Below are 20,304 nucleotides of genomic sequence, written 5' to 3'. Positions count from 1 at the left end.
CAAACTGGCTTTTTCATATTCCGTGTGTGTGTGTGTGTGTGTGTGTGTGTGTGTGTGTGTGTGTGTGTGTAAGGGATATGTATTCATTCTCTGCATGACACTGCACTTCAAAACTCTAGGGTTTCACTAACTAATGTCTCTTGCTCCCCACTCCTCCTGAGATAAAAAGGAAGTAAAAGACGATTAAAAGTATTTAGTTTTATTTTTTATTTATGAATACTCCTGGGGACCAGCAGAGGGTGCCAGACTCCCTGAAACTAAAGTTTTCAGCTATTGTCCTTAGCAGATGTGGGTTCTGGGAACTGAACTCAGGTCCTCCAAACAAGCAGCAAGCACTGTCACTCACTGCATCCCACACCACCCCAGCACCATTGCACCATCCTAACAGTGGGTTAGTCATTTGGAGGTTGAGAGAGATGGGGGGTGGGGGGGAGTCTAAGCCTTGTTTAGGTAAGTTTAGGGTGTGTGTACAGGTGTCTTAACTGTACTTTCTTAAAACAGCAAAAAAAAAAAAAAAAAAAAAAATCAAAATGCTCTTTCTGTAGACCTATTCATTGTTAGCAGTTTTTAAATGGAGATGCCATGACCTACAAGTGTGTGGCAAATGGCTGTTCATTTTTCAGAAGAAAATAGAGTTGTGCTATATCATAGTCGGAGCTAGTCCATGCAACATAGAGTGAATTACACTTTTGAAGTAAGGCCTGTAGCGACATGCCCCTCCTGTCACTGAGGGCTCCGGGAAGTCACCTCAGCCTGTTCCACATCTTGTGGTATAAGCACTGTGTCTCTGTTTCACGACCTGCCACTGTTTACATTTGTCACAGGAGAACTGTACAGGTCGCTCCTTGAACTTTAGAGATTGACCTAAGGAGACATGCTCCTTTCATCTGTGTTTACATTTGATTTCATGGCCAGTAAGTGCTTAGCTTTAGATGGTCACAGAAGAGTCTGTCAACTATTGGAATGCAGGTCTGCATATACCAGTGACTGGTCAACTTTGGGTTATAGTTGAATTTTGAATCCACCTTTCTGTTCCAGCTTGCCCAGTGTGAGTTTTGAACCATCGCTGGAGACTGTGGTAGTGAGGAGAAAACCTGACTTATGTGAAGGGGCAGTGAGGGCCATTCCTAGACTATGGGTAAGCAAGTCCCTGACACCAGGGACTCTAGGCTGGTGCAGGATGCAATTGTGTGAGACACAGGTGTAGCAAGACAGGTGTGGAGAGGCTGCTGTTCTGTGTCCAGCCCCTTGTGAGGTCAGTGTCATGCAAGCTCTCCCAGCAGGCTAGTAATGGTTGTGTTCCTTGAGGGCAGTCAGTTGGTTCTGTGTTTTAGAAGTTGTTATTCCTGAGTTTTGAAGAAACCCTGAAGAACATAGACACTGTGTCTGGAGGCTGTTAAGATGTCATCTGGCATGGATATATTGTCTTAATTACTGTAAAGTCAGGTGGCTTCTAGTGACCTGAGCCTGTGCTTTCTTCTTCAGCAACTAGGAAAGTAAGAAACACTTGGCTCCAATGTCTCACAATATTAGCTCCGGCAGGTCTGGAACTTACCAGGTAGCTCATGACTGTAACCACGGGCTTTTCCACCCACACCCCAGTTCCTGACGTCGTAACTCTGAGATTTATTATTTATGAATACATGCCTAGGCCACAAGCTTGTGTTCCCTGACTACCTTGTAACTTAATTAACCCGTTTATTCTATTCTATGTGTGCAACATTCCTGGCTACCTCTCCCCAATCTTATGCAACTGTCTTCCTCAGAGTTGGGACAAATCTCTTCCTGAGTCGTCTGACTCTATCTCAGAGTTCCTTTCTCCTTACTAGGACTCCCATGTCCTAGTCCCTGCATCAGCTAATAGGTCATCAGCTTTATACTGACAGGTGATGTTTCCACATAGTACACAAGGGACTCTCTTCCCATTTCCCCTTTTTAGTCCAATAAAAGGCTCTTTCTCTTACAATAATAAACTATAAACAATAATAACACTTATTAAAACTATCAGGTAAGGTTAGATTCATAATGTCCAGTCCAGACGAATTTGGCAAACTTGGAAAAAGTATTTTCCAGCCTATCTTGGTGAGTTCAGGATTCTGTACCTAAATCAATTTCTATCATAACTTGCATTGCCAACCTAAAAATGTCTTATTAGACCTCAAAACATTTTCTCAAATCCTGAGCAACCTTAGCTTTTAGTAAGGCTATGACTCTCTAGTCTTCAGACCATCAGAGAGAGACCTGAGAGGGAATAAATATTACCCTAGTGTGCAGGAAGTGCAGACAAGCAGCTTCCGAATTAATAGAGGTGCCAGAGGGGCTGGCTACCTGCACAGTTGCCCAAGGTTCCGCTGCAACATTGGAGCATCCACTTCGGCCTTCTCGCCCAGAATATCTGACAGACTTTTTTTGTGAAACAGGAATATTGAAGGGCTTGTCTACCTTTTTTCTGCAAGACTCAGGAGTCAACTTCCCTGTGTCTCGTTTGTCCAGTTTGGACAACATTCTATCAGCAGTTGAAGCAAAGACAGTTTTTTGCCCAGTGCCAGCTTGCCACTTTTGAAGCAAACTCCACAAAGAGGTTCGTCAGTGCTCATCATCTTTGAAGTAGACTAGGGTGCTGCCAGGAGCAGACCTGTCCCATTGTCACAAAAAAAAGGCCTTTCAGTAATGAAACATCTTTAAATGCCATCTTCTGTGGGTCTCTGAGGTTTTTGAAGACTATCTGTCTATCTCTGGTATCTCTGAATGATTTGTTTTTAGCTACTCACTATCAGTTCAACCTGGGAAGCATATTTCTGTAATTAACTAAACTAGTACCTATCATGATCATGAGTTTGATTGATTAACTACTAATTTGCATTTTAAATTATCCTACACCATGTGTTAATGTCAGCTTTCAAAAGGATTAGAACTTAACATTGCATTTTGAAAAATTATGTAGGTACAATACCTTAAACAATAGTTGAAACATACATAGTATATTGTGACAACATATATAATCTATATCAATATACAAAGTCCATACCAATTGTAAGAATATTTGGCTTGTGATATTCTTTGGTCTAAAAGTAGATTCAATAATCTACTCTTTTTTCCTATCATTCTTATATCCCCTTTTTTCCTCTTCATCCCTCCTCCCCCCTTTTCTTCCTAACACTAGATAGGAGAGAAAGGAGGATAGATGAAAGAAAAATAGAAAAAGAAATCCCTGAATCTAACTTCCCTTATTTTGTATCATCCCTGCCCAAGACTTGTAACCATCTCCCCCTCCCCCACCTCTTTAAACTATGACAAATACTCATTTATCCATTGAGTGCCCAGAAATCACCCATCTCAGTTCTTGGGAATATGGACATTGCTTTCTTAAAATTGGTTCATGCTGTTGGAGGGTGGGGGTTGGAGGTCCTAAGAAAATTGGGATATTTGTTAGTCTTAAAGCTAGCTGTATCATTTGCTGTTAAGTCTTTGAATGCTGAGAAAGTTCAGGGCTTAAATGAAGTCCTGACTGGAATGGTCTGTGGGTGCAGATTGTTGAGGAAACAGCATTGCAGCAATCTCAGGTAGGATTGAGCAGGATACTGGAATAAATATGTCTCAGTGTCTCCTCTCAGCATCTCAGCTTCCTTCTTTCACCATCCCCAAGGGTGGCTCTTGTTTAGGCCTCTTTATATTCATTGGCATCTATAAACATAGAAACTTTTACAAAGTAACATACATTTCGACAATAACATATGTGCAATGTGCACAAATCAATTAAAGATGATTTTCTGCTCTCTGTTCAAGCAGGTAATGCATCTGTCTTTCTTTATAAGTTAGTCTGGACTGTATAACCAAGCTGTAGTTTTTATCTATGCCGATTGAAACGATTGTATAAGTCCTGAGGATGCTGGTGCTGACATAATGCCCTGGCTATTTACAGATTAAGACTGTCTCAGGGCTGTTCCCATGTAGAGGGATCAACAGTACAAGGTACCTGTTATGTCGTTTGGATTTCTTTCATGTCTGCAGTCAGGATCTTCAAGGAGTCTCCCTGTCAAACCTGTCATTTCCCCATGTCAAAATTTTTCTTTTCCTGTGGAAACAAATACAAAACCTCTTCCCTAGTGTGGCACACTTCCTTCCTTCCATTCTGAAGTGAGGACATCCGTGGTATAAATAGGCTGGTTTAGTGCAGCAGGTTTTTCCGTTATCCAGTGTCTCTCGGCAGGTGCTGATTTTTGCTCATTAGCATTGAAAAGATTTAAAGTTAATGAAGCACTATGTAATCTGTTTCTGAGAGATCCCATCTCTTTTGTTCAATGGGCATTTCCTTTAAGTGTTGTTAGATCCTTTTTACAACTGTTAGACCTGTGGTATTTTTGAGAAATATCTGTATTGTGTTCTATGAATAATGTCTAAAATACTGTTGCATTCTAATGGATACACATGTCAAAGCATCATCAACTTCAATCTGCAAAGGCATCTTAAACACCGACTCTAATAAATGTGTAATTTCAGCATAGCCTTTTTATAATTTAAGGCAAAGCCATTTGGAATTCTGAACATGTATCAACTGTATGTTGTATTAACACATGTTTCTCCAAAGTCCACAATGAAACATACTCTATTGTATAACTTTGCTCTAAGGTAGCATCATTTAGCAGAATCTGGGTTTTTTTGTTTTTTTGTTTTTTTGGTTTTTTTTTTTTTTTTTTTTTTTTTTTTGGTTTTTTGAGACAGGGTTTCTCTGTGTAGCCCTGGCTGTCCTGGAACTCACTCTGTAGACCAGGCTGGCCTCAAACTCAGAAATCCACCTGCCTCTGCCTCCCAAGTGCTGGGATTAAAGGCGTGCGCCCGGCTCAGAATCTGGATTCTTAATTCACAATACTGCATCTCTGTGGGTTGTTATTCTCGTTCCTTAAGCCGTTGGGATTTTTCTCATCTGGAACGACCTTTTTTGCTCTTGTTGTAGATTCCAGATTGGATTCTTCTGAAGCTTCTTTATTCTGATTAGAAGAATCCTCTAATCTCTGCTCTCCAACCCCAGCGAACCTATTGCCCTCTGCTGGCCTCCATGGCTACCAGGCAAAACAGACAAATATGTATGTAAACAAAACACCACACACAGAAAAACATCAAACAAAGTAAAAGTTCTTCCTTATCAGCCATTTGATTAAAGACAGTTCTTATGTAGAGTAACAAGCTCTGCGTGTATTGTTTCACTGGAAGCAAATTTATAAATGCTTACAACAGTGCTGTTGCTGGGATTTCCTAGTGTAGGCTATGGTCCCCCCCCCCCCCCCCCCCCCAGCACACACAGTAAAGGGGATAACAGAACTAGCTCATTTGCAGACTGATGGCCCCCCAAACTTGGAGTATGAGGTGAGGACTGTGTTCATTCTCTGGGTTAACTTGGTGAAAGCAGTAGGGGACAGAGAGGCCCTGTGAGAGGTGACAGTAAGGATTCATGAAATTCAGGGATGAGGGAGGGGCTGCTCACCTCAGAATCGTGCAGGGTATTTACTTAGCAAGTGCTGTATCCCAGCTGTTGTCTGTGGAGGACTTTGTCAGTATTTAATCCTACCAGAAATCAGGATGTATATCCGAGTTTGAGAGCCACACTGCTATCCACAGCTAACTGGTGCCTTTTAGTCATGTAATACAGTTATAGGACAGTAATCTGTCACTGTAACACTGGGGCGCCACACCAATGCAGTGCCTAGAGTTGGGATTGATGGCAGTTGTGTTATAATCTAATGGGTTCCCTGTCTCTCTCATTGCTAGTTATACTGTGGAAACACATTGTGCTCCAGAGATGGGCAGATGGTCAAGCCTAGAGGCCATCAGTGACAGCCTTTCCATTTGCTTCCAGATCTGGTGTTTAGAGCACAGATTGTTGGGCGTCTACTCTTGGAGGTTCCGATTGAACAATTTGGGGCACAACCTAATAATTTTCCTATCTGTAAAATCCCCTAGTGAGGACCCTCCTTGGGAACCACTGTAGACTACCCCAGCATTTGAAGTAACAGGATTGGAACCCCAGCAGTTCTGATGTAGCAGGGACCCCAGGACTCTAGACTTGACTATTTTACTAGTTGCCAAATATGTCGGATACATCCTTGCTTCGCAGAAGTGATTCTCATATTTAATTATAATGTAATTCATGGTAGATCTCACATTGCTGGACTTTCTCCTTTACTCAAGTAGAAATTTAGTTCTTTTATTCATAGGCACCTTTAGATAGAATATGAATACACACACACACATACACACACACACACTGCAGAACAATCTTTAAGCAAGCTAGATTTTCTATTAATTCTTAGAAGTTAGCCGGGCGGTGGTGGCGCACGCCTTTAATCCCAGCACTTGGGAAGCAGAGGCAGGCGGATTTCTGAGTTCGAGGCCAGCCTGGTCTACAGAGTGAGTTCCAGGACAGCCAGGACTACACAGAGAAACCCTGTCTCGAAAAACCAAAAAAAAAAAAAAAAAAAAAAAAAAGAAATTATGTATACAGCCTAGCTTCCACGGATCAGTAAAAATGGGGGTGCCTGGATCTAAGGTCTCTTCACAGTGATTAAAAAAAAAAAAAACCAACAACAATAACAACAACAAAAAACACCCTCTCACATACCTTCTATTTTCTTCTTTGGTTTTTTTTTCTTTTTCTTTAGACAAGGTTTCACTGTTCTGCCCTGCCTGTTTTTGAACTCATTGTGTAGAGAGGCCTCTAAGTCATAGAGACCTACCTCCCTCTGCCTCTTGTATGCTGAGATTAAAGGTGTGTGCCACCATACCGTCTATCTCATGCACCTTTAAGACATGAACCACAGGGAGGGAAGGGCCACCAGGCCCGCCTTCACATGCTCCATTTCAACATTCCTTTAAAGGGTCCATTGTTATCACACTCAACGGGATCCTCGGTCTCTGTCTGGCTTCCTTCAGTTCCTCACAGTCTTCCTCAGGAACACAGTCTACTTCATCCGAGAGTCTCTCTCACAGGCCTGAACTTGCCAAATAGGCTGGACTGCCAGGTTTGAGGGCAACCTCTGCATCCTTTCTCACTGGCTGCCATCATCGTTTTTTGTCACACTTCTCTTACTGGGACCTGGGACTCACAGGTTAGGTTGTGCTGACTGCCAGGGACACAGCCGGGATCCCAAGAACTCGTCACCACAGACATCTGTGATATGGGTGCTGGGACTGAACTCAGGTCCTCGTGCAAGGCAAGTGCATCACCAGCTGAGTCTTCCCATGTCACCTTTTTGGTTCTTGTAGCTTTTACTCTGTCAGCATTTCTGAGGAGTCAGGACTCTTACAGGTGGCACTGTGCATTCTTAGATAATAGCTGGCAGGCCTGTGGTTCTCTCTTCTTGGCAAGCATAGGTTCTGCCTATGTAGCCTGTGGGGTTCATACATTTCTTAGACTAGGTTGCTATCGGGCTCTTATGCGCTTCATGTTATTCTTCTAATTAAAGCATGTGCACCACAACAAGGTGGCCAGCGTAGATAACTCTTCAGGCTCTAGTTAATCAGGAGCTAGAGCTGTCACTGTGCATTTAAATCAGGCACTAACGGTGTTTGAGAAGTCTTTAGTAATTTTATTTTTATTTCAGTTATTTTAATAAAGATTATAATGTCAAGTTCAGTTATTCATAATCAGTTTGCTTTTATAAATCTCAGTGAATTGTGTGCTTTTTCTGATGAACTCCCCTGTTGATACTATGTTGATAGTCTTCCCCAGTTAGCTGGTTTGAGGATCTGATCAAAGCTGTGGCTCCTGACCCTGTGACTGTATAAGGTACTATACAAAATCAGCTTCAATTTCAGGACAGGGTTCAGTGTCATATGCTCCAGTCAGGAATGTAGGCCTTCAGTGAGGGCCAGAAACTCATCTGGGAGGACCTTGCCTGTCTACAGTGCAGCCCTGCTGGGCATGTCCCCTTAGGTGCTGTGGAACCTAACATGGAACAGGAGAAACATGGACACTTTTTCTTGTCACCCCTCCTTATGCATTACACATTGTGATGTAACTGTTTATATAGCATTGATATTGCATTAGGTATGTTGAGCAATCTGCATGGTTTAAATACAGGAGAATGTACTGTGGTTCTCAGCAAGTGTGGCAGCACTTTATAGAAGAGGTTTGAGTGCCCATGTGCCTTTGGTTCTAGGACCAGTATTCGACAGATCTTAAGAAACAGCCACACTTGTCTATCTCATGGGACAGTGTGAAGGCCAATTCATTGAAGGAATAAAATGGCCAGAAAAGGCCTGGCACACAAGGGGTGGTGACCGCCTATGTGATCATGGCTATGAGATAATGTCCTAGTAGATGAATTAACATTTTGATTCTAATTCTTCAGTGTGTTTTAAATTAGAAAAAAAAAAAATCGCCACTAACTGGATAGTTAGCTTTTGCCAGGTACAGTGCTAGGCTTTCTAGGTGAAGAAAAGAATTGTTTTGTTTGTTTTGTTTGTTTTCCCAGTAGCAGATTGTGGAGCAGAGATGTTTGGACGCTGTGTAGATATTAACATGCGCTACCTTTCCCTGTTGGTTACACACAGAAGGGTGGACTCCAGCTTTGTGAGTTTAAAAAAGATGAGTTGATTATTTAAAACCTAGATTGCTGCCAGGTGGTGGAGGCAGAGGCAAGGTACATCTCTCTGAGTTCAAGGCCAGCCTGGTCTATAGAATAATTTCTAGGACAGCCAGGGCTACAAAGAGAAACTATCAAAAAGCCAAAACCTACCAAATAAAAACGTGGATTCCTTTAGTCCTCAGCTCCCAAGCTCTCCTTACGTCAGAGAATGTGACCTTAGGCATCCATCTGCTTCCCCTTCTCACTCAGGCACCGAAGGTTCAGGAAGGAACGGCAGGGACACCAGCCCTCGGTGCTGCCGCTTACAGGACTCCTTGGCATGATAGTGGGCGTAGGTCAGCTGTCACCCTTCAGGCCTCTCCCTCTCTACAGGTCTAGGGGACAGCTGTCACCTCAGCCTGCCCAGTAGTCAGCTGCCCCTTGCAGATGGCAGATGTCTGTGTGAAAATTCCCCTGTGAACAGTATTGAAGGAGGGGACATCTGGAGACCATTCCACCTGGGTATCCATCCCATGTGCAGTCACCAAAGGTAGACGCTGATGTGGATGGCTGGAAGTGCATGCTGACAAGACCCTGGTATAACTGTCTCCTTAGAGGTCTGCCAGAGTCTGACACATTGAGAGGCAGATGCTCACAGCTAACCATTGATCTGATCAAGGGTTTCCCAATGGAGAAGTTAGAGAGAAGACTGAAGGAGCAAAAAGGGTTTGTGGCCCCATGAGGAGAGCAACAATACCAACCAACCAGAGCTCCCCAAGGTCTAAACCACCAGCCTGGGAACACATAGGGAGGGACCCATGACTCCTTCTGTACATGTAGGGGAGGATGGCCTTGTCGGGCATAGGTGGGTGAGGAGATCTTTGGTCCCATGAAGGCTGGACACCAAGTGGGGGGGGGGAAGGGAATTCGAGGGTGGGGAGGTGGGAGTGGGGGGTAGGCGGGGGCACATCCTCATAGAAGCATGAGATGGGGAGATGGGATGATGGGATAGGAGGTTCCTGGGTGGTGTGGGGAATGGGGGTAAGGGGATAAAATCTGAAATGTAAATATAATATCCAATAAAAATAAAGAAAAAAAAAAAAAAGAAACTCTCAAGAAGAAGCATTATGGGCCCGCCCCGGCCTGCCTACCTTTCCTCTTGGGTATCTTTAAATCTGGAAAGGAATTGTTCCCTTGAATTCAGAGAAACTAAATAGTATTTGAAGCATATAACATTTGGATTCATTGATGTACATGTGCACATGTGTTAGTGTATGTATAAATGCATCAGTACTTTTATATATCATATATTGGGAAGAACATGGTTTTAATTGAAGCTAAAAATTGGACTGGTTTTAGGATCAGAGAAAACCATTGGGCTTTGATCATGTTATCTTTACATGAGCTAGAGGAATTTTGTAGCAGGATACATGGAAGATTTCAGTGACAGACAGGAGACATTACTGAGCACTGCCCAGTTAGGTGGTCTCCATTCATCTCCATCCTCCATCTTGTATTTCTTCCTGCCCTGGAGCTGAACCCAGGGCGCATGCATTCTACCACTGCTCTGCTAGAGCCCATCCTGCTGTCTGGAAATAAACTCCAGACATGGGGCACTTTAGGTTCCATATTTGGCTAATACCTTTTTAAAAAGGTTTTTATTTTTATCTTATGTCATTGAGAGTTTTGCCTTCATTTGTTTGTGTCCACCATGTGTATGCCCGATGCCCACAGAGTCCAGAAGAGGCATCAGATCTTCTGGCACCAGAGTCACAGGTAGTTACAAGCTGCCATGTGGGTGCTTAGAACTGAACCCAATTCCTATGCAGAAACAGCCAGTGCTTTTCATGGGTAACCAACGACTGTGCAGCCGTTGGTCAGTATTTTTCACTTGTACACTTCTGGTATTTCTCTGTCTCTTTCTCCCTCCTTTCTTCTCTTCTTATGCCCTTCCTTAACTGAAGGAGCTGGGTCATGTTGTGGGCTTCCCAGTGTACCGTATCCTGATTGACTCCCTCAGCTTGTTCCTCACACATTTTAATTTGTTATTAAAAGGTCATTGTTGTGTGTCTGATACGTTTATGATCTGTGGCATGAATGTGGCATAGATCACATGTAGAGATCCAGTACAGGTTTGTGGAGTCTGCTCTCCTTCCTCTGTGGGTTTCAGGGATCAAACTTAAGTCATTACTCTTCAGGGACAAGTGCCTTTGACTCACTGACTCATGTCAGTGGCCCAATTAAAAAGTTGGTAGTGTGATCGAAGGTGTTAGTAGGTTCTTTGCAGAGCTTGATTGCTGCTTTGTAGTCTAGGGGTTCTGTGTCCTGACCCCCCGACCTTCAGTGCCACCATTGCTGATCCCTGCAGTCTTCTTCCTTGGCTTCCAGTTTATTTTTAGTGCATCTTTTCACAGTCGTCGTTTTGCTTTAATACAGTGGCAGACAGCAAACCGTGTCTAGTAGCACATTGCTCTCAGGCAGTGGAGCTGCTAACATGATGTGTATTCCTGGACATGAGCCAAATTGTGCTTAACTCTGTATGTTTGTCCTCGTGCTTTTTATTTTGGTGTTGGGGTATGAGCTCTGAGACCTCATGCCATCTATCCATTACCTGGCTGCTGCTAGTTAGTGCTGGGCTCTGGAAATCTGGAATCCAGTGGATTCTCCTGAAGAAATGATTAGTGTGGGAGACTCAGTTCTGTTGATGACCTATCTAAGGTGGCTCAGGGGTTTTGTCTTAGGATTTTGGAAATCCTTCCAGCAGGATTCTGAGGTCAGTTTAGACATCCCCCAGTGGATGTAGGGAGATCTGAGATTCAGAGGTGGAGGGAGCAGCCCTTTGAGGTCTAGTGAGACCAGGACTTAGAAGGGGTGACATTGAACATAGCCATTGAGGGCAGCTACCTGAGGGCATGAAGAGCTGTTCTCCACGCACATGGATGCTGGTTCCATAGGCACAAGGAAGCATTTCCAGAATTGTCACATTGAGTATTCTGTAGGCTCTGAAGTAGATACGAGGCTGTAATACAGGATGCCCAGTAGACAGGGGCTTCAGTTAGCAAGATGAAGGGTGAACAAGATATGTGTTGGGGTTGGGGTATATGAGGTGTGCATGGCACAGAGGAAGGAAGAGCTGTGTGGGCAGCCTAAGACCCAGTTGGGAGGTAAGGCCTGAAGGAGAAGGAACAGTTGGAGGTTTCAGTTGTATATGGACATGAAGGGTGAACTTTCCTGCATGTTTCCATGGTAGAGGAGAGAAGTGGACAATTGGTCAGTGTTGGGTCATTGTGGGTACTTGCAACAAAAGATGGAGGGGACCAGCTTGAAGTCATCGGGCTGTGTCTGGCTTCCCTCAGGCCTTAACTACATAATGATGGAAGGCAGACAGAGGGCTCTGCCATTAAAATTTGTAAAGAGGAATTTGTATTTGAACTTTTTCTTCATGATACTGTGATAAGTGCTTTGAAGGTAGTCAGTATATAAAGTCTTGAAGCTGATAAAGAAATAAATTTGGGAAAGATAACTTAAAAGGTGAAAAAAAATCGTTCACCATGCAGTACTCCTTGGAGCTTTCTGTTGTCTGCAATCAGCTGTAGAAGTTAGCTGCCATCACTCTTGAGACTACAGCACATGAGTGCATGTGAACAAGCAGATCATGCAAGTTTTCACTGCATGGTATGCAGCAGCAAGGGTCATAGAAGAGCTGCCTGTAGAGGGGGTGTTGCAAAGCCCCTTCTTCAGAACATCAGCTTCCCTTGCCGCTGTTTCCTGTAGAGACTCCCTGAGATGGTGAGGGGGATACACTATCCTGTAAGCTCTTGGGGAAGGATACTTTGAATTTCTTTATCTGGAGACATGTGAAGTTCCTTCATAGGGCTCATCTCCTAGGACCTGCAGTCTGTCCTGGGCTCTGGAGTGTCTTCACTACCCCAATGAAATGCCTTAGGCCAAGGAGATTGGTTTAACTGATGGTGGCCATTTCCAAAGTAGGGAGACAGAGGAAGCAAGAGATTCTGGCCAGGGTGACACTGGAATTATGAAGCTGCTCAGACATTCTTCCTGCACTCAGAATGTTAAAGAAGCAGATTCCCTGACTCCGTGTGTGTGTGTGTGTGTGTGTGTGTGTGTGTGTGTGTGTGTGTGTGAGAGAGAGAGAGAGAGAGAAAGAGAGAGAGAGAGAGAGAGAGAAAGAGAGAGAGAGAGAGAGAGAGAGAGAGAGAGAGAGAGAAAGGGTGGGGGGGGACACACACACAGCCATTGTACCACAGTACTACTCCAGATCTCTGCCCCTCCAGCCCCCAACACCTCCCAAGTTTCTTTGTTTCTATCCCTAGCTCTCTTGGGCCCTGAAGCCTGCAGGCTGCTGCTCTTTGAGTGTGTCCCTGTCCATCTACTGTTGAGTTGTTTTGCTGTGACTGCTCTCCCCTACCTGGATCATCCTATTCCCTTTGGGTTACAGTCTTTATTAAATTCCTTTGGTGATTTTTGGGGGAGGAGGGAGCATGGATATCTACCTCTGTGTTGTGCTAACTTGGCTACTCTTTATATTGTGTTAGTTATTTTAACACTAGGGTAAACATCTTGTTTGTGTTGTTCCATAATGATGGACTGGAGTGTAAATTGCCACTTCCTTTGTTAAGAGGACTTTGCTAGCATCTGTCAGTGTTCATCATCGGCCCTGTGATGGATTCTCACTGGTAGAGAATAGTGCTATTGGGATATTTCACAGGAAATATATATGCATGAAGTCACTACTGTAATCCTGTAGGAAGTAAAGATGGGAAACAGCATGAATGTACGTCAGTGGGGGTGTGTGGCTAAATTAGGGTGTCTACAACTAATGTTGTGTGTAGTCACACCTGTAGAGTGAGCCATGGGTACTGTGACGGGACTGAAAGCCAGCTCATATACAGAAGCATTTTCTGGCTGTAAATAAAGGGAAATGATGTAAATGTCCAACTTGTAATTTGTACCCAGTGAACAACTAAGGAGAGATGGATTCTTTTACAGAATAAAAAGTTTAGTACCCTGTGGAGGAAGGGGAACTAGGAAGGACACCATCCTTTACTCTTCATCTCTGTATCTTTTGAGCTCGTATCATGGAAATCACCCTGGCTTGCTTCCCTCCCCTAGAGGCCCTTTCTTTCCCAGAGTTAAAATCAAGTGGCTTATGTACTAGATGCTCAGTCTAGCTTTCCCTTTACTCTTTCTATTGATTCTTTGTGAGTTTCACTGCACATCCCAGTCCTGCTCCTCTTCCTGATCAGACCCATCGTCCTTTGTCCTTGCAGTCCCCCCCCCCAATAAAACATGCAAACAAACAAACAAACCCAAAAAGCATAGAAAATACTTTATCTGGAAGCTGTAGGGTGTCACAGTGTGTCCCCCTCTGACCACACATCTTCCCTTGCAGATGTTCATTGGGATGTGTTACTGGTCTGGCTTCTGTGACTCCATCATTATTGGCTCTTCCCTGGGCCTCCTCTGGATTATCTTCTTGCTGCCCTGTGTCACAGAGACCCTGCAGCGTGGGCCAGCAGGAGTGCCCCCTTTTTATGCATCCCAGCCTCCTGAAGATGACACAGATTTTGGGGTGTGCCAACATAGAGCCCGGGATCTGGGCCTGGGTGGCTGCTGAGCTGGTCAGCATGTTGGTTCTCCCTTATTTGCAGGGTGAGTGCTCCAGCACTGACTGGTTGCACTAGGCCATCTAGTGCCTAGTGCCTAGTGCCGCCATTGGCAGGAGGCAGGTCAGCTCTTCCAACAGGGGTGGAGGAATCACCTCTGCACCCAGCCTGCCTCACAGCAGATAAGTGAGGAGCTCTGGGCTGGCTCTCCTGCACTCTCTACTCATCCCTAAAGTAGATTAGGATCCTGCTATATTCCAGCTGACCTTGCTTCATGCTGTAATATGACAGTGTACCCAACAAATGGAGTGGTTCGTCTCATGTATTCAGTCATGCTGTGATTATCAGAGCCCTCAGAGGTTCTGAGCGTGTGACCTTGGTCCTATCCGTCCATGTTGTGTGAAAGTTTCCCAGTCATTTCTGATTCATTATGTGAAGATGCTTCAGAACCCATCTTTTGTTAAGTCTGTAGTGAGAGGTGGGAACATTCAGAGATTGCAGACCACATTCCAGTACTTGGTTCTTGTGCACTGTGGAATTGTCATGGTACATTGTTGTTTTTGAAAAGCCTTAACTTTTTATATGGTTGGCAGATAAATTTATTGAGTGTTCGTATGTATATACTGGCTTAGAATTATAAATAATCAAAGATGGCAATGATTTTTTTCAAATATAAATCTGTGCTTTTAAAATTATAAAAATATAATACTAAATGCATTTTCTGATATTGTCTTATCTTTTATTACTTACTGCATTGTTTTTAGTTACTTGAGATAACGAGTGCTTGGCGGAGAGTAGGAACAGTTTAGTGAGTTAAGGGATAGATACACAGGGCCTTGCTGTGTAGCCCTGTCTAGTTTTGAACTCAAAATCCTCCTGCCTCAGCTTTTGTCTTTACTGTAGACCATATGGTCCCTCTGCACATGATGTTTTCTTTTTCATTTTTATTGATTCTTTGTGAATTTCACGTCATACACCCCAGTTCCCTCATCTGCCTGTCCCTTCCCTGTCTGCCCTTTGCTCTTGCAACCTCCTGTTGCTGTATCATAGTGTATTCCGTGCTTCCTCACTTCTGTACATGATCTTTAGGAGATGGCTGTCACAGGCTAAAACTCCTGCCCACTCCTGAGCTCCCACAGTTCAGTCAGCTCTTATACACAAATACCACCTGAGGCAGAGCAAACTCTCGCCAGCCATTCTCATGAAACTGGATTTTGATTTTATTTTCAACTGTATTTAGTTTCTGTGGTTAGAAATAGTACTTCAAATTTTGGTGGAATCTGATGATTTTGAATATTTAAAGCCTTAAGAGTGACTTGCAGGGCTATGATGTTTCTGATGGCTTTTGGCTGTGGCTTCCTGGTTGCTTCTTTCTTTTATAGGCACTGTCTGAGCTGCACTGTGTGCCTACTGTGGTTATATCTTCCTCATGCCCTCTAAGAAGCATCAAAGCCTAGGGCCGTGGTGGCTGCTGACTGAAGCTGGTTGAAGAAGGGTGGGCTCCCAGGCAGTCTGCACATGTGCTGTAGGGCAGGCCCTTCTCATTTCCTTGCCTACTTACTGTGAGGCAACCTGTACCTCTGTACTGTCTCTGTAGCAGGGTGAAGGCCCCACTTGATTTGAAATCCTGGCTGCTGCTCTCAGGGAACTTGGGGCACATGGCAGGGTATCTCTGTGACAAGTAGAAACCCCCATCTGATTGGGGGGATGGGAGGAGTGGTGTTAAGGTGATAATAATCTTCCAGTTCCTGCTCGGTCCCCACAAACCAAAGTGTTACCCTGTGAAAGCAGCCAGAGTGTAGAGCTGTGGCTTCCATGCTGGTTGGGTGGCAGGTGTCACCCCCTCCTCCTCATGATGTGGCTCCGGAGTAAACCCAGGCAGCCGCAGGGGAGCCAGTCTGGAAGGGCAGGCAGTGTGCATCGCCCATACTGACTCAGTACCTGGTTTGCTACGGCTTCTTAGTTTTGTTGGAGATTTTTGTAAGAGTCTGTGGAATGCTGTTCTCGGGCATGCACCTTTATCTTAGAGCCAGTTTAAAGACAGCTTGCACTGACCCTTGGCTGGTGCTGGCGGGTAAAATCCAGTTTGTATAGCTCATGGACTTTCCAGTACTAGCTCTTGGCTTAAGAAGCCAAGGAATTTGCAATGTGCTCTGTGTGAGAATGGGGTGGGGCAGGTGCTGCTTAAGAGAATTTAACTAATAAACATTAATTTCCATGTACTAATTAATAAAATAGAAATGGTATATGGTTCTTTAAGGTCTATTTGGACTGACAGAGAAAGGGAGAACATTTTACTTGATGGTAGTATTTTCCCATTCTTTTTATTTTTCCTCTCCCATTAGAAACTGGTTCTTCAACTTTCAGAGCCAAGTAAGAAGCTATGCAATAGGCTCTTAGCCTCTGCCTCTCTTTGGCTCCAGTGAGCATGTATTAAGTAGCCAAGACCTGCTGTGCGTGTCTGTGAGGTGGGGCAGCATTTGGATTGTGCGCACTTGAACAGAACACCAAACCTTGCAGCCCGGAGAGAGCTGAGGAAAGGCTGAGTTTCTCAGCTCTCCACAGGTGTTTTGGTGTATTTTGTCCCCGCCCCCCCCCCCAATGGTTTTTGTTCTTTAATGTAGTTTTCTAAAGATGATGTCACATAGGCGTGTGGGGCCTTCTGCACCTGGGGGGTGGTTGGCTTTCTAAAAACTCATACTGTTCTGTGGGGCTTTAGGAGGGCAGTTTAAGATTCAGCAATTAATAATGTTGTCATCAATTATTTTTTTTTTAATTGAAATAATATTTGACCAAAATCATAGTTGAGCTATACAAATGTGGTGGCTCACTCCTGTAAGGCCAGCCAGAACTTGGGATGGTGAAACAGAAGGATCATCACAAATTTAAGGCCAGCCTGGGCTGGTAGTAAGCTGTTCCCCACCCCCTTACCTATCGGACTAATTAAGCAATACATCCCAGTTTAGGATTAGGTGATACAGTGAGCTTTGCCTGTGGTTTGCCTTGAGTGGTGACAACTCAGCTCCATGGTGCAGTCTCCTAGTCAAGGTGCCCACGATTCTTAGTTATTTCTGTCATTGATTCATCATTGGTTTTGCTTTTGATAAAGTATTAAATGACAGCTGTCACATGTTTAAGTGTTGGCTAAAATCACTTGATATTTAATCATGATCAGCTCTTGTTTCATTTTTTTCTATTGTATGAAGCTTAACCCTCGGAGATACTGATGGAGGATTGTGTGTTTGTGTTTGTCTAGGACATGTCTCAGGAAGGCTATGGAACTAGATCTCAGCCTCCTCTGGCCCCTGGAAAATCCAACCACGAAGACTTGAATTTAATACAACAGGACAGACCATCGAGTCTACCAGTAAGACATTACTATGCGGATTGGGAAACGTAATGAGTTAAAGGGTTCTGCAAATGATTGTTTTGCCTGCTCTGTTTTATATTACACACAGAAAAGAAGTTTCTAGGTTCCAGATTTATTTAAGAACTATTAGCATTTAGGCTTCTTTGTTGAGAACCCTGTGGTTCTGTTAAGTCTGTTTTGTTTGCAGTGTCTCTTGTAGAGGGGATCAGACAGCCACTGTTGGAAGGTTCTCCCCGACTGGCTGCCTTTGTGAGCATAAGGAACTCGTGTTATCGATCTTCTTCTAGCCTGTTGAGTTTTTGGTAGTGGTACAGATCAGAAACAAAGAAATTGTGCTTTGCAAATGGTACAGTGATAGGATATGATGTTAGTAATTTGAACACACTGTCATTGACTCTGCTGTACATAGCTATGAAACCCTAATTTCTGTGAGGGGAGGGGGTAAGTCTTACAGAAAAGTCTCTGGTTGAGCCGTGATTAGTTTTTTTCTGAAGGAATGAGCAAGGCAGTGGAATCTGTGTCCGTGTTTGTGTCAGAGGCTTTTTAAAAGCAGGTGGTTAGTGTGGTGGGTGTGGAATGTGGATGCTGTGTGCCTGTTACAGACTCAGCCTGGGCCAAGTATTTGGAATTAGGGTTGAGGCACTAGAGACAGGGGCCCAGGGGATTCCATCCTGTTGGTTTTGGAGCAGACTTTGTGGGTCTGTCATTGGCTGCTGTGCAGGAGGCTGGAGAATGTGTCACAACAGGTATCAATCAGCTTTCTGCATGGCCATTTGAACAGTGTGCAGTGTGCATTACTTTCGTGTAGCCGCTTGCAAGCTTGGCCATCACCAACACACACCCCTCATGCCTTACTCAAATGGGTGGTTAATACTCAGCTAACTCTATGGCACAATTGGGAATTAAAAAAACCATTGTATTTATGTCTATATGCCCATATCTATGTAGATGTAAAGGCATACAGTATATAATTTGTTACCCAGTTTGTTGACCTTGCCTACTGCGGGAGAATATTTAGGGCTTCTCACTTCAGTCTAGTTCTTTCTACAGGACTGTTCAAAGGGGAATATCTGCACTGGCATTTTCTTTCTGGTTTTGTTACTGTTTTGCTTTTGAGCTCACAGAGGCTGATAGACTCATCCTTAAATCACATTTTTGTGATTCTTTTTTTGTTTTGTTTGCTTTTTATGAGAGCAGTGCTTCTAGGCTTTGCGGCAAGTCTGTATGCATATGGATTGCACAAGGCTGTGTGCTAAGCCCTCCAATCTGTTGGGGTAGAGACTGATTTTATTTAAGTGAACTGTACTGTACTGCTTTCTTCTGCCAGGCTTCACATGCACAAACAATCTCTATGCGAGGTTTACAAATATGTTTTTGTTTACATTGCTGCTTTATAAGTTGTACATAATTAAGGTAATTATGGCTTCAGGGAACACTGGTCTTCTGTCACAGCTTTGATGCATGCTTTTGTACAGTGTGACTTCATGAAGTGCAGCTGCTGGCTTGACCAGGCTGGGATTCAGGGGTTGAGAATCCACTGTTAGTCGCTTGTTTGTTACTGGGCCCTTGTAGGTTATCACTTAAGCTATGCCTTACTTCCTTAATGTCATCAATTTTCTCCTTAAAGATTCCTTAAGACAATGTAATCCATGGTTTGGGGGCTTTTATGTCTTAAGTGAGCTTTTAAAGCAGAGAATAATGATTTTAATGTATGATTTTTAAGTCTGCCTCTCGTGTACATAGGAAAAACAGATAATGCTTCTTGAATCTCTTTCTTTATTCCAATTTGGTCCTAGAGTCACAGGGAAGTTCTAGAGAGCTGCCAGTTTTCAGTGTGCATTGGAATCCCAAAGACGTATGCTCTGACACCAGAGAAGAAAGGAGTGGCTCATGAGCTGGAGGAACTTGCCAGTGAGAGTGAGGGCAAGCAGGCAGAAAGCTTCCTTCTTCCATGTTCCATGTTGGCTGCCATCAGAAGTGTAGCTCAGATCTCACAAACGATTCCAAGTACAGTCTAGTTGACAACAAAGATTGGACAAGGGCTGGAGAGATGGCTCAGAGGTTAAGAGCACTGGCTGGTCTTCCAGGGGTCCTGAGTTCAATTCCCAGCAACCACATGGTGGCTCATAACCATCTATAATGAGATCTGATGCCCTCTTCTGGCTGCAGACATATATGCAGGCAGAATGCTGTATACATAATAAATAAACCAATCTTTAAAAAAAAAAAAAAAATCTTAGACAAGATTAGTGTCTCACCAGCCAGGAACTTGCTATGTAGACTAGGCCAGCCTTGAACTCACAGAGATATGCTTGCCTGCCTCTGCACTGGAGCACTGCTATAAAAGTGTGTGCCTCCATACTTAGCAGAAGTAGTATAGAAAGTTTCTTTTTGTTGTCGGTTGTTGGTTGGTTGGTTGGTTGATTGGTTGGTTGGTTGGTTGGTTTGAGACAAGATCTCTCTGCATAGTCCTGGCTGTCCTGGAACTCACTCTATAGACCAGACTGGCCATGAACTCAGAGAGCTGATCCACTTGGTCTTGCCTCCCCAGTGTTCCACACCTAGCAGAAGTCATTTCTTAATTTTGTTTGCTCATAATGAGATAGGTGCCACATTTTTCTGTGTGACCTATTTTTTTCCCCTGAACATATTTGCTAGACAATTCACCAACTTTTTACAAAGAAGTCCAGACAGTTCCACTGTTCTTCAGCTGCATCTTAAACTGAATCCTTAGGGTGCCTTC

At 43.8% G+C, this 20,304-nt stretch overlaps 1 protein-coding gene across 6 annotated transcripts in view; it reads left to right on the top strand.

Moving 5' to 3' along the window:
• Arid1b (AT-rich interaction domain 1B) overlaps positions 1–20,304 on the top strand; it is a 348,947-nt gene that overhangs the window by 114,043 nt on the left and 214,600 nt on the right. For 5 of the 6 annotated variants that reach the window (XM_076926714.1, XM_076926712.1, XM_076926709.1 and 2 more), the window contains exon 4: positions 17,448–17,558. The exons of the other annotated variant lie outside the window; for it this stretch is intronic. In XM_076926714.1, the coding sequence (XP_076782829.1) occupies positions 17,448–17,558 (111 nt within the window). The remainder of the gene's footprint in view (positions 1–17,447; positions 17,559–20,304) is intronic. 6 annotated transcript variants of the gene reach the window in all.

The sequence above is a fragment of the Arvicanthis niloticus genome, chromosome 28 (genome assembly GCF_011762505.2).
Source record: "Arvicanthis niloticus isolate mArvNil1 chromosome 28, mArvNil1.pat.X, whole genome shotgun sequence".
In the NCBI taxonomy this organism is placed as follows: domain Eukaryota; kingdom Metazoa; phylum Chordata; class Mammalia; order Rodentia; family Muridae; genus Arvicanthis; species Arvicanthis niloticus.
This window is presented reverse-complemented; position numbering and strand designations above follow the sequence as displayed.